We start from the raw sequence: 14,934 nt of genomic DNA, 5'->3' as shown, positions 1-14,934 counted from the left end.
TCTGTCTGTTTTGAAGATAGACATTTCTACTATTTAAATTTACATTATTTTTATTGAACAACTTAAAAAATGTATGACTGACCAATCTTTTGGTTTGAAAAATGGTCAATCTTGTATTGTAGATTGTTTTTGTAAATGATTTAATAAAATGTTCCATGTCTTGTTATAATATGATAAAGAAAAAAATAAAATAAAAATGCAATAAAAATAAAAATATATATACAAAGAAGTCTTAAAGTAGTAGTATAATTATGTTAAATTAATTGATTGATGATAACTTCTTTAAAAGATAAACAAAAAAAATTAAAAATGATGCAAAATTAAAAAAAATAAATCATTTGAAAAATCCAACAGCTTATTGTTCTTTTTCTGAGAACGGAATGAATGACAAAAGAATGTCTTGGCAAAAAAAAAAATTTTTTTTATTTGTTTATTTAAATTTCTAAAGAAGACTTAATCTTTTAGCTTTTTTGATACAACAAAAGTTCAAAAAATTGAACAATTCTGTTTCTGTTTCTGTGAGTTAAGATGTTTCCATCAAGTGAATGACTGATCATGTGCTATGTTTGTTGAATTACCAAAAAAGCTATTGAGTGGCTGGTTGATTCTATAAAGTTATTAAATCCTAATCAAATCCAATACGTTGAGCAGTCGAAGGCGATTTAGTATTAGTGTTTGAAGGATTGGAGGTATTAACGAGAGGTAGCTTCTTTTCAATGTTCATTCCTTCTTTAGGTGTGGTTTGAGCATTCATTCTTAGCATTTGATTATATTCTTGTGTTTGTTCTCTCTTTAATTGTTCATACTCTTCTATATCTTCAATATTTAATTCAATTCTAGTTGCTTTTCTTGATATCATTTTATTTTAAATATGTAATATATAATGCTTATAACAGTTCTAAATATAATTATTTTCTTTTTTTTTTTTTTTTGAGTCTCATTTGTAAAAGTTTTCCCTCCTTTTTATTATTATAAAATAATTGTGTAATTTTTTTGTTTTTTATTTTATTTTTTATAAAGAATAATTAATCTCTTTTGAATGCCTTATATCTATTGGTAGTGAAGCTGACATTGGTAAGGTATTGTTGTTGCTATTGTTGTTGTTGTTGTTGTTGTTGTTGTTGTTGTTGTTGTTGTTGTTGTTGTTGTTGTTATTTGTGGTTGATCTACTTATTCTATTGAATCCTATTATTGGTGTATTGCTATCTTTGTTGTCTTGAACGAGTGCATTGATGTCGAGTGTAGATTGTCTTTGTTTTGTGGTGAGTTCTGCTATCTTTGTCCATTTATAGGTGAGAGATTTAACGAGGAACTTTGCAACAATCTTTGAATCCCAATAGCAGATATGTGATATAATCGAAATAAAATAACTAGGAATACCATTTCTCCAGATATTTGAACCTTCTTCCAATATATAATCGAATCTCTTTGGATTACTATTTATAAACTCTTTTGGTTGACCGTTATTATTGTTATTATTTGGTTTTAGATCGTTACTAATGCTGTTATCTGTTGTCTGATTTGCTATGCCGTTTAAAATATTGCAATCTTCAGTGGCCATCTTTGGTGATAGTTTAGTTGGTGTAGATTCCAATGGATGTGATTTGTTCAATGCTGAAGTCAGCAATGATTCGGTAGAGCATTCTACATCTTTGTTGTTGCTGTTTTTAGAGTTGGTAGTTGTTATTGATGACATTTCCATTTCCATTTCCAATCTTATAGGTGGCGAAGATTCAGAAGATTTGTCAGAGTTGTTACTTTCCAGTGAAGTAGATAGTGATGCCATTGATGTTTCTGTTGCTGTAGTAGTGGTTGTAGTAGTGGTTGTTATTGTTTTACCATTGGTAGCTACAGCAGTGGCGCTACTAGTAGTTGAGGCGGTAACAGTTGTACTACCATTGGGCGGAGAAGTAGAGTTTGCTGTCGTTGTCTTTGATCTTCCAAAAAATCCACCTAACTTCTCCTTGTATGAATTGAATAGATTGTTCTTCTTTTCGACAACTGGATCGGGGATATCAATCAATAGCGGTTTCAACTGTAGATACCGTTCATCGATGTAGGGTTCGATTCTATAGGCTACAGGATCGGTCGGTGAGAATATATTATGCCAATGTGAACACTGTGGAATGACCTTCTCAATATCCAGCTTACCAAGTTGATGTCCATTCAGTCGGAGGAACAATCCAAGTGGTGATCCAACTGCAAATACATTTTCAATCTTGAAATTGACATGTTTCTTTGAAAGCAGATCGAAAACAATGACAGAACCCAGTGAATGTGCAAATATCGATACTAAACCTCTAAACTTTGGGTGATGATTCATAAAGTTCTGATAGGTACTATTTATCTGACCGCTAACTTCCTTCATAATTTCATTATGAAACTCTGGTGTCATATACAACATAATATCAAAGATCGTTTCATTTACAAATCCTCTTATCTTTTCAATTGAATTTGGTGATATCTTTTCTAAATCACTTTGAATAGAAAAACAAATAATAAATAATTGTGTTTAATTTTATAAGTTTTATAATGTAACATACTTATCTAAATTATCTTTTCTAATTTTTGAATGCCATTCAATCATTTTGAATTCTACATTAATTTGTCTTCCTGTTGTTGCAACTTTTTGAGAGATTATATTGAAATTCTTTTTCAATAAGTTAACTATATTATTTTATAAAGAAAGTTGTTTCATTAATAAATTGATTGAATTTATTTTTTAACTTTATTTTTTATTGTATCATACCATTTTGTTCTAGAGTAGCAATTTTACTTTCGGATAGCTGATTTCCAACACCATGTACAATGAATACTAAATGATCTACCATTGGAGTTTGATTTGAATCCTTTTCCATTTCTTTCAAATCAGCTTCCAGTATATTCTTTTTCAATACAGGGTCTATATCATATGATGTCTCTAAATCATCATAACTATTTTCCAATGATTGTATTTCTTTTAATTCAAAGTTATCATTATCACTGTTATTATTATTATTATTATTATCATCAAAACTGTTGTTATTATTATCATCATCATTTTTTAATATATTATTAACTTCATTTTCAATACTATTGGTGTTATTACTACTATTATCATTAATATTAATATTAATATTATTATTATTTAATATTCTATCATTTTCATTTGAACCAATGCCATCAATTAAAAATTCGTCTCCAACCATTATTTTTAAATAAAAAACAAACTATTTAAATAAATAAACTAAATATATATAAGTATATGCTTAATAAAGTATTATAAAAAAGATAAAGATATTTTATATAACAAATCAAACTATTAAAAAATAATTGATTTTAAAAAAACAAATTTAATAAATAAATAAAATTTTAATTAGAATAGAAAAATGATTATATTTCAATTATTTTTGTATATATTTATCATTAAAATTATAAAACCATTGTTTATCTAAAACAAGTCATATTGTCCATACCCAAAATTTAATTAACTTTTTTGGGAATGTGAGTGTGTGTAAATAAACAAAAAATTTCAGAAAAACAGATATCTGTTTTCATTTTATTGTTTTTCATTGTCATTTCATTGATTAAAAATTTCAACCACAAAAAAATAACAATATTTTATTGATAAAATCTTTTGATAATTCATTTAATTGATTATTTGTTATCATAAATATTTTTTTATTTGATTCAACTAAGATTATTTTATTAGATCATGTAATAGATTTGATAAAGTTTTAAAAATGAATGTTTTTAAAATGATTTAACTATTATCATTTATAATGACAATTTTCTATATACAGTTTAATTAATTATCAGGTCTCTCTTATAGTATTGAAAATCTTTAAGATTAATGATTGATTTATTATAATAAACTATAATGATTATTAATTGTTGTTATTATTATTATTATTATTATTATTATTATAAAAGTTAATATTTATTTAAAAATTGATATATAGTATATTTATAGATCAACTTTGTGTTCACTTGGATTCTCTTGTTGAGCATCTTGCTGTGCCATAATTCTTAAAACAGTCTTCTTGCTAGTCTCTTGAAGTTCACCTGCCATAATCAATTCATCTAAAATATAATAGGCTTTATGGAAGTTGAAAATCAAATCTAATTCACACACCTAAAATATTCAATAATTGTTAATGTTAGAATAATGTAACTAAGCTATTGTTTGTTTGTTTGTTATTGTTATTGATTGATTGATTATATAATGTATATCTATACTGATTAAAGAAATGAATATGAATGATTGTTTATGATACATTACATTTCCAAAATAACGATCTAAAATCTCTACAAAATGATGAATGATCTCTAATACGATGAGTTCATTATCAGAACGATCGACACAAACAACGAAAAACAAACTGGCATAACGCTTAAAGATGATCTTGTATTCTTTCCATTCTAAAAAGTTGCAAAGCTTTGGTGGTCTGCTCAATACCATGTTACTGATCTCTCTTGTGAATCTTGATTTTTCTTTGTTGGTGTATGGTGAGTACCATTTTGTCAATCTTGTCTTTCCTTGTCTACTTAGCAACAATAAAAAGTGAAACTAAAAATGATAATGATATATAATAAAATATAATACAATTTGATTATAATATAGTTTATGTTAATCAAAAATCATTCTAAAAACGATATATATTCAAATCTATCTATCTATCAATTCAATGCTATCTCATCTTATTTCAATAGATTTACTACTAACCATTCTTTTTTATGTTATTTATTTAATGAAATCTATCTCTAAATATTGGTAATGATATTCTATCTTCGTTATGTTACTACTTTTAATAAATAAACTTCAGTTGCTGTAACAATAATATAACATATATGATAAGAGTCTTTTTAAATAAATATACAATTAATATATGTTCTTGCAAAGTTAAATGAGCATTTGATTTTTCTCTAAATTTTTTTTTTTTTTTTTTTGAAAAAAATAAATTCAAAACGTGGTTAAAAATTTCCTGAATAAACTATTAAATTCAACAAACCAGTGATCAAATTAATTAAATTATTGGTTCCAATTCTACCGTATGCCTAATTCCACACCACTGGAATAAGAATCGCTCAATGGGCGAAAGAGAATCTACTTACAGAGCTTGATTTGGAAGAAATGGTCGGTGAATTTCACGTCATAGAGTTGGTTCAAACACAAGGTTATCCACCAACATTCTCTTTGCCACCAGAAATCTCCAATTAACTTTCATGTGATACCACCTCCAAATTCGAAAAACTTAAGAACTTGTTTTATTAATTAAAAAATAGATTAAAAATCAAAAAAATTATTAATTTATTTTCTACATTTTAGGATCAAAATGGCATTGCAAGCATTGTAGAACTATCAACAACTACTATAAAGAGAAAGTATTTGTCGATAAGGATCGGTTATGGCAAACGATATGTAAAAACTGCCGCAAAAAAAAATCAATTTTCTATAATAAGGATACACAGACTAAATATACACAGAGAAATTTATTATAGATTCAATATTAATCAAATTTTTTATAATCTATAGATTATGGTAGAGGTCCTGGACACTTTGGGTATGAAGGGTGTCAAGTCCTCGCCCTATGTCAAACGAGAAATGGAAGCTCAACTACATTACAAATTCGTCCGTACTGGTGTAAATTTGGAACAATATATTCAACATTATATAACACAACTTATTCTTTATCAATCAAATCTATACTTATACCTTGCGATCAGTTCAATTCAACAAATCAGTCATGCATTAAATTGGTGGCAATTAATTCTTTGAACATGTTATATTAATTGATTATTTAGTTTATAAATATTATCTTTTTTTATTTAATTTTCAGCATGACTCTTTAGATATGGTGATATTCTTAACTTTGTGTTGATTTTAGCAGCTCCTTTCCAAAGTTGTTGTTGTTGTTGTTGTTGTGATTCATTATTGAAACTATTATTTAAATTTTGATTATTACCATTAATACTTTGATTGTTTAGACTACTATTATTATTATTATTATTACTGTTATTATTATCATTTAAATCAAATGTATTTAAATCATTTGAGATTGATAATGATGTAAATGAATTGGAAGATAACAAAACCATGTTAACCATCTCTTGAAGAGAATCAATGATTTGTTGGAATGTGGGTCGTTGCGTATGATCTTGTTGCCAACATTGGTTGATCAGTCGTTTGTACGATGGGTTGCATGTTGTTGGTATAGCTGGTCTTGATCCCTTGCAGACACTTTGTTCGACATTGCCAAAGAATGATTCTCCCGAGAAGAAACCAACGGTCGATATCATCTCGAATAAAATAACACCGAAACTATAGACATCGACCGATTGATTGTAGAACCATTGATTTCTCATGATCTCTGGTGCCAAATAGATAGGATTATCTACCAATCTTCCATCTAAACGTGAACTATAAGTATCTCTAACAGTACCCAAGTCTGCAATCGATACCAATGAGTCAGTGTTCTCCATTAATTCACTCATTATCTTTTTGTTGTACTCTTTTATATCTTTATGATCTTTACTACTATAGCTATTCTCTAATATATTTGAAAGACTGTATTTCAATAAAAGATTGGGTGGTTTAAGGTCGTTGTGATGTAGCGGTGGTGATTGGAGATGTAACTCGTTGACTCCATGTGCAATGTCAAGAGCGATTCTCAAAGAGAGTGGGTAAGAGAGTGGTCTGTTCTTTTGAATGAATTGTTCAAGATCACCATGGTGAATGAATTCCGTTACTAGACAGAGAGGGGATAGTACCAATCCAACTACTTTCAAAGTACGGTTACAATTGGCAAGATACTCGAATGTGTACAACTCTCTTCTAAAGTCACGGAAGCAAAGTATTACATCCATATTATCTTCTGGTCTTAGTTGATCGTATTCAACGGTTGTACTACTAGAGGTTGTAGCTGAAGATGTCAACAAAGCATCTAGTGAACTACTACTATTGGTTGTGTAGCTACCACTTCCATTGCTGTTGTTATTACTGTTGATATCCATATTGATCAATCGTTTGATTGCAACTACTTTGTTGTTGTAACGACCTTTATAGACAATACCGAAACCACCTCTTGCAAGCTCATTATCATAGATAATAGAAGAGTGATCCATTATCTTGTTGATAGTGCAATGTGTAAGTGCAATATCCGAAGAAATATCGGTGATAGGAACCAGTGTTGTATGATCATTCGGACAGATTGCATCTTTCAAACCATTGACAAATGCTAGTTCCAATTGTTCGAGGTTGTAGTAACTGTAGTTGTCTTTCATTGTGCAGTGTGGACAAGGTACAAGAATCTGGTATCTATTCAATTGGAATCGATACTTTAACTGTGATTCGATCACTCTTATCGCTTTGTATAGTAGATCTTGTATGACGTAGAACCTATTAAGCGGGCCAACCACTGTGATGTTTAGTGTGGAATCTGATGACTGTTCAAACATCAAACGAACAGACTCTATTGGTGTGTGATTAGGTGATTGGTTGTAGTCTTGAATCGATGTGTAAGTAGTCAACTTGGTTGGATACTCTTGATTCATCTTTGCAAACTGTGCTATTCTTTGTGAGATTATTGAATAGACAACTGTTGGAAGTGTCGCTGAGAATTTGAATACACGTTGTATCTTTGTAAAGTCATTATCATAGCGATTGGAATGTAGTGATAACCATTCACTAAACTCTGTTCCAGATGACGGTATAGATGGTGATGACAATGTTGTTGTATCTGTTGATATGTTACAGTTGTTTACAAGTATAGTCTGATAATCATTCATAACTTGATGAGTAACACCAGAAGGCTGAGGAATAGGACAAGCATTCTCGATTGACTTTACAAATGATATTAAATTGAATCGATACGCTAGGTTGAGGAATTCGCGAATACTCAATCCACCTACGATCGTACCACTGCTTCCACTACTATTTAAACTGTTTCCAGCTAGAGGCAACGGCGGTAGTTCTGATATCTTAAGCAACCCGTGTGTTGGCAATGCTTGTAATACCAATGATGAAAACGAATGTAATAACCATTGTGTATTGGTTATGAAGAGGTCTGACAACTGAGTGTCCGGTGTATTTGCAAAGTTCAAAATGGAACCAGTGTTTTCCAAGTACTTTAGAAGCATTCCAATCTTTGATCTTCCTCTGATGTTATAGATAGCTGCCATCTCTACGATATCATCCATTGTCATCAAAGGACGTGAATACTTTCTCTCGATCAAATACTTTTCTAGCAAAACAAAAGGTGATGGTATCATCTCATTAACCATAGTAGCACTTGGTAAACTATTTACCAATTTATCTTTTAAAGTATCAAGATAATCTGTATCTGATAACTTTAAAAATATAAATTCTATTTGTCTATTTACATATACTAATAATAGTTTTGTTAGTTTTTGGTATTAATAATATTAAGTATAACTTTCACAGCTTACATTTATTCTTATTTAGTTGTTTCCAACTATGTAACCATTGATGATAGTTTTGTTCGTTTTGATTGGTTTCCGGAATTATACCGATTGCAAATATCTTACAGTTTGAATATCGGTGTGAAACAATATCTAACCAATAGTCTAGCACTTCATTGTCAACGTTAATATCGTTGATAAAGTTGAATTGAATGACATAGATTGTCTTCTCTGTGAAAAAGTGTGATTGTATTGGCCAGAAACATCGATTGCCAGAAAACTCCCATACTCTGAGATCTACCATTGTTGCAGTGCCATCAACCGTTTCAAACTTGGCAAACGGTGGTGAATTTACATAGATTGGTATCTGATCGATGTCCACTGCAAGCTTGTTGAGGTCTGCCACTACCTTTGTTGCTTTACGCTGGTAGAACAATTGGAAGCACAAAGATGAACGACCACCTCGATTGGAACCAAGGAATATCATTTTGGCACGCAAACACGGTTGTATACTCTCGATATACTCTTTCATCTGTGAGAGAATCGTTGTTACATCGGCAACAGATTGTGCACTATTTGCTGTACTTCCACCACCACTACCACTACCACCTCCGGATTGATCCAATAGCCTTCCAGACATACTCTTCAGCTTGTTACCCTCGATATCCAAGTTGGTGATAGTATTCATCATGGCGAGTGACTGTGGTAGATTCTCAAGTTGATTGTGTGGAATCAGGAATGTTTCCAGTGACTCTAGTGAGCTGATAGTAGGTGGAAGCCAACCAATATTGTTGTGTGCAAGTCTAAGACATATCAACTTTTTTAGCTGTGTAAGCTCGTCTGGTAGCTCTTTGATTTGGTTATATTGGAGGGAAAGCGACTTTAACTGTGTCATTCTAGATATTGTCAATGGTATTTCAGTGATACGATTGTTGTCGGCAATAAACTCTTCGAGCGATGTAATAACAACAATAGAATCAATCGATTGAATTTGATTGTTTGATATATTCAAATATTGAAGTTGAACTAGAGACGATAGTGAATTTGGTATCTTTTGAATCTGGTTCTCTTTCAAATTGAGCGATTTGAGATGTATTAGCTCTGAAATCAAACCTGGCAATGATTTGATTCTGTTACAAGAGAAATCGAGCTCTGTCAGAGAGTGTAGATTCACCAACTCTACACCAAATGAATCTAAAGCATTACGACTTAGATTCAAATATGATAGCTGGCTCAACTTTGAAATATGAGGTGATATCTCTGTGATTTCATTTGCCATTAGATTTAATCTACGCAATGTAATGAATAATCCAATCTCTCTTGGAATGTTGGTTAAAAAGTTATGGCCAATACTTAAATGTTCCAATCCTTTTATCTTTTCATTTAATAACATCCAAAAAGTTGATGGAATTCCATGTATTAAATTATTATCAATAATAAATTCTTTTAAATCTAAAAAAAAAAAAAACAAATAAATTAATAAATTGACAGTTTAAATAATAATAATAATAAACAACTTACTCTCAAATCTTAAAATAGAATTTGGTATTGATGCTAAGAAATTCTCTGAAATATTGATTGAATTGATTTGTTTGCTTACATGGGTGATATTTGGTTGTAAGAATGAATTTGTTAAATCAAATAAACCCATAAATGAAAGATTCAAATCAAATGATCTTGGTGATGCTGTATTGAGTTGTTGATTATTATTATTTGTTGTATTTTGTTGTTGTTGTACTGCAACTGTTTTTAAATCTATTTGTAATTTTTATGATTTCAATGCGTTGACTCTTGCAGATGATGTTAACCACTTTGTATAAAACTCACTCCATAGAGAAATATTGTTGAGATTGAATTGTCTGATTGGTAAAGCCGAGAGTGAATATGCTTTATAATAGGGGTTGATGAATCGCTCCGACGATGTGGCAACGCCAGCCCATATCGATTGTGTTGCTTTTAGGAGGTTGAGTTGAACTGCTTCTTTGTGACTCTTGGCCAAGAACGTACCGAAACGACCGGTGAACGACTGAGAACAAATGAAATTTACAAACGATTGGTTAAATTCAAAGTCGGTTGGGAATTGGAGGAGTAGTTGAACAATGCAATCACAGAAAATAACAAATAATAGAGGTCCCAGACTGACTTGAGAAGTTCGTTGGGGTGAATGACCAAACTCTGGTAATCCAAATTCGATCCACTCTTTTTGAATGAGAATTTGAACACCCATTAGTGTACGATAGAAAGGGTCGAGAATCAACTGGACAAGTGATGAAATTAGTATCTCTTCACAGTCATGTCCCGAACTTTGAATGACACCCGATTGCCCACTGGTGTAATACTCTGTGACACGAGTAACAATTCTCATGGTGTTGGTAATAATAGATAGCCACTCGGTGCCAGCAAGAGAATTACGCCAAAGCTGCTTATTTCGCTCAGTTGGTACACTCGATGTGCATAGCTCCAATAGCTTTGTAAAACTAGTTCTAATTCGCTCGCCATCATCCATTCCAAGATAGATGAATTTACATTGTTGATAATGAGTTTCGTAGGTCAATCGTTTCGGTGGGAATCCAGTTTCAAAGATATTCAGTGGTGTATTGTTGGAACGGTTGTAATTATGAATCTTATAGAGCTCTAACATCAATAAGAGATCCGATTCATCTTGGATATCGACTGATGGCTGTTGTGAAATCGCTACAAAAACATGGTATCCACTCATTGGCACTAAACTACACCATGTAACCGCTGGAAAACGTCGATTGACACGATAGTTGGAAATGTCACGAAGACTATTATCATTGATGCTAGCAGGAAGCACGATTGCCGATGAGTATGTAGGACAGATATCGAAACGTGCATTCATCAATGAGATTCTCCAATGTAAATTTAAATTCATTCTCTGATATTCCATGCCAATATTTGTGATTTTAGAAATATTATTACTAATTGAGTTGTTTGTAGGCGAACTTGAAATTGCATTTCCACTGCTACTCAGTGAAACAACAGGTTGATTTGAAAATCCATTTCTATTCTTACCGATTGCAAGAATTTGATTTTCAATCGCTGAAGAGGAATCCTGTGAGAATGCAAACAATGATTTGGTTGGCTTGTGGAATGATAGCTTTGTTACCAATCCAACAAATAGTTCTTCGTCATGTTTACTGAGAAAAGAGAGATAGATAACTTTGAACAATCGACTGACAATCTTTTGATATCGATTAGGTGTGCGTTTTAATACCATGATTGAAGTCAACTCTATACCATCCAGCTCTGCGGAATCCAATGGTTCACGATCCCATGATCTATATAAAATTCGATAGTTTGTAACCCATAGCTTTACACATCCCAGCAGAGGATGCATAGTCGGTTCATCGCTATTCGAACCAGTCGAATCCAACAATTGATATTTCACATATTCAATAGGACCAAATACAACCTCTTCAGAGGTCAATAGAGATGGAAGAGTTGGAGTATTCACTCTAAACAAACGGCCATGTTCAATAATCATTGAACGTAATATTTTTGTTGACATTGGTGTTTCTTTTGCGAAAAAGAATTGACTGTTCCTATTCACTATTCGTTGGAGTGTTGATTCATCTGTTGCCCATATATTCATAATTCTCAAAACTGCATTTAATATGGCGATATGTGTTGGTGAAAGTGACTGTTGCATTGCCAACAACATTGGCATTGGTCGTGCATTGGTAAATGATAGATCTTCACTAGCTGGTTGTAACAGTGGTACCGGTATATTTGCTAGATAGGTTCGTAGCAAGAGATAAACGATTTCCGATTCCACTGAAACCAAAAACTCTTTGGTTGACTCTGGTTGCTGACAATTTGAAAATTGTGTAATGAGACGATCGATTTGAGTGACTCTATGGTCTTCGAAACTCGACGGATCGTAGGAGTTCAAAAGTGATTGAACTCTACCATTACTCACCACAAACTGTAGTTGCTCCATACACCTATAAACAACAGTTGGGCAATTTCCATCGATTTTGAATTTCGGTGCCAACCTATCCAATTGAGATCCAAATAATATTTGACTATATCCATTTGCTAATCTATTTTTTTGCAACAATTTTATTAAACATTTTTTTTTTGTTTGATTTGATTGTATTTGAATTGTGTGTGTGTGTAAAATGATCTGATGTTTATTATTATGAATCTCTACTACTAAGCATGTGACACACACAAAACACAAAAAGTAGGTGATTTGATTAAAAATTAAAGTTTGGTCACAAAACAATTGATAATTGACAATGGTATTGAAAAGTAATGTTGAATTTCAATAATTAACAATTGTTAATTTGGGTGATAATATTGACTTGGTGATTTAATCTATTAATAAACTTGATGAAAAAAAAATAGAAATAGTTATAACTTTTTAAAGTGATCGGGGTGAAGAGTGATGATGTTGGAATGATGAAAAATGGTTTCTGATGAGGTTATAGTATGTCTTTTATTGGTGTTATGACATCATGACAATATTAAATAAATAAAAATAAATAGGAGTAGAGCAAAGTAAAAAAACAAACAAAAGAAATCAGATTTACAATTTTGACAACTTGATAAAAATTTATGTTGGGGATATTTGGTGTAACAGATTAGATATTGGTATTCATAAATTTTTATGTATTTTTTCTTTTCTCCCCTCTTGAAGAACCAACCTGCTAAAGCCTATTGGGGTGGCTTTATGTCTTGTTCCCCATTAAGTGAAAAAATCATAAAAATGAAAAAAAAAATCTGTGTCACCAAAAATCAAAAAGTTTAAAATAAATGGTTTTTAAAAAATAATCACGACAAAGAAATTTCAAAAAAATCTATTAAAAATAAATACAGTAGTTAACTGTATTAGTTTTTTTGAACTTTCTATTATTGTAGTAAAGGAAAAGTGTAATGAAATTTTAAATTATTTGGAGTTTTCTTTTTTTTTTAATTTCTTTTTATTTTCTCAATAAAATATATATTTATAATAGTTTTTTGATTTGTTGTTTTTTAGGTGTATTATTTTTGTTTGTTTTTGTTTGTTTGTTTTATAGAAGGAAAGGTACTTGATTTCCATACAAAATATATATTTCTTTTTTTTTTTACTTTTGTGAAAGTTCGGCACCGATTCTGTGACCCTTGATCTTGTTCCAGTTGATCTTTAACTTGGTGATTGGTAAAGCACGTCTCAAAGCCTTGAAGGTGGTATCACCCATTGTTGAATAGCTGGTATCCAATGAGGAGTGTACATTGAGTTCAGTTCTACCAATTGCCTTGAATACATTTGATGCAGTAGTATTGGCATCCTACAAGTTAAAAGAAATTAAAGAATAAACAATGTTAGTAAAACTTTAGTAATATTCAATATATATATATATATATATATATATGTATATATATTTATACTTACAGAAGATGGAGCAGTGGTTGATTTGTTGGTTGTGGTGTTTAATTGAACGTTACCATCTTCATAGTAGTGAACGTTGATTTGTAACTTTCCATTGAGTGTGACGTTACCGCTGTTTGGCTTGAAGGTACAGGTCCAAGTTGATCTCCATCTACCATTCCAAAAGTTGTTTGGATTGAGTTTGGAGGATGACAAACAGACAGTGATTTGATGTCCTTCCGATACCTTTGAACCGTAGACAGTGACAGTACCTGTTGGGTAGAATTCATTGCAATATTTGAATGCCTCCTCTTCGAAAGCAGCTCTGTATGATTCTACATCGGAATCCATTTCACCTGAAACTGGACGTGAACCAGTTACTGTCTAAATAATTAATAAAAAGTTAATATTATTATTATTATTATTATTAACAATGATAATATATAAAATAATACTTACTTGTTTAATATGATCGTAGGTAATGACAACTTTACCCTTTGGATCCAAATATTCGTTGTGACTGATTTCACCTCTCTTGGTGAGTAAAACCTTGTGTCCTTTTGGTGAAGCGACAGCAATCATTTGTTCAGTGTTATATTCTCTGAAAGTATCAGCAGCAGATGAATTTAAAATATTTTCATTTGGGCTGAGTAAAGTACGAACATCTAAATAATTATTTGTTATACAGGATAAGATATCATAGGTTAATATTTGATTTTATGTTCTATTGATTATGATTATATTGATTGCTATTCTTATTATTCTTCTTTGTTCATACCTGATACGATTTCGTTGAATTCACCTGGTGGTGCGCTCAATAAGAAGTTGGTGGCAATGCTGACAATTTCTTCGTTTGTGGCCATTTTTTATATTGTTGTTTAAAAAAGTCTGTATATAGGGTGTGTGTATCTGTGTAGATATTGATTTTGTTTGTATTTAAGAATTGTTTTGATTTGTTTTTTTTTTAATTTACAAAAATGAAAACAATTTGACTGAATATGTATGATTAATTAATAATTAATAACTGATATCCTTTCTATTTTATATTATAAGTAATAATGTACAACAGCTGTTTTGAGGAAGAAATAAAAAAACTATATAAAAAAAAATATCAATATTTTTGTTAAACAAAAAAAAAAATCGCAGTGCTTACTTAT

At 30.9% G+C, this 14,934-nt stretch overlaps 5 protein-coding genes across 5 annotated transcripts; 1 reads left to right on the top strand and 4 right to left on the bottom strand.

Moving 5' to 3' along the window:
• Positions 1–625: 625 nt before the first annotated feature.
• On the bottom strand, positions 626–859 carry cdc26 (CDC26 family anaphase-promoting complex subunit; the record flags this gene model as incomplete). The annotated part of the gene is made up of 1 exon (XM_020582443.1): positions 626–859. The coding sequence occupies one exon, from the start codon at positions 857–859 to the stop codon at positions 626–628; it is 234 nt and encodes a 77-aa protein (XP_020427143.1).
• Positions 860–1,012: 153 nt separating this feature from the next.
• PPL_11693 (DDHD family phospholipase) lies at positions 1,013–3,188 on the bottom strand (the record flags this gene model as incomplete). Its single annotated transcript, XM_020582442.1, has 3 exons — positions 1,013–2,477; positions 2,544–2,667; positions 2,750–3,188. The coding sequence occupies 3 exons, from the start codon at positions 3,186–3,188 to the stop codon at positions 1,013–1,015; spliced, it is 2,028 nt and encodes a 675-aa protein (XP_020427142.1).
• Positions 3,189–3,946: 758 nt separating this feature from the next.
• ap1s2 (sigma adaptin) lies at positions 3,947–4,441 on the bottom strand (the record flags this gene model as incomplete). The annotated part of the gene is made up of 2 exons (XM_020582441.1): positions 3,947–4,114; positions 4,262–4,441. The coding sequence occupies 2 exons, from the start codon at positions 4,439–4,441 to the stop codon at positions 3,947–3,949; spliced, it is 348 nt and encodes a 115-aa protein (XP_020427141.1).
• A 672-nt stretch (positions 4,442–5,113) lies between these two features.
• Positions 5,114–5,758, top strand: PPL_11691 (uncharacterized protein; the record flags this gene model as incomplete). The annotated part of the gene is made up of 3 exons (XM_020582440.1): positions 5,114–5,156; positions 5,309–5,364; positions 5,516–5,758. The coding sequence occupies 3 exons, from the start codon at positions 5,114–5,116 to the stop codon at positions 5,756–5,758; spliced, it is 342 nt and encodes a 113-aa protein (XP_020427140.1).
• A 50-nt stretch (positions 5,759–5,808) lies between these two features.
• PPL_11690 (uncharacterized protein) lies at positions 5,809–14,640 on the bottom strand (the record flags this gene model as incomplete). The annotated part of the gene is made up of 9 exons (XM_020582439.1): positions 5,809–8,321; positions 8,428–9,852; positions 9,922–10,155; positions 10,228–11,506; positions 11,639–12,467; positions 13,498–13,697; positions 13,802–14,161; positions 14,237–14,442; positions 14,556–14,640. The coding sequence occupies 9 exons, from the start codon at positions 14,638–14,640 to the stop codon at positions 5,809–5,811; spliced, it is 7,131 nt and encodes a 2,376-aa protein (XP_020427139.1).
• Between the last annotated feature and the right edge of the window lie 294 nt (positions 14,641–14,934).

Source organism: Heterostelium album, assembly GCF_000004825.1.
Source record: "Heterostelium album PN500 unplaced genomic scaffold PPL_contig25, whole genome shotgun sequence".
Taxonomy (NCBI): domain Eukaryota; phylum Evosea; class Eumycetozoa; order Acytosteliales; family Acytosteliaceae; genus Heterostelium; species Heterostelium album.
Note: the sequence above shows the minus strand (reverse complement) of the source record. Positions and strands in the feature narration are given on the sequence as shown.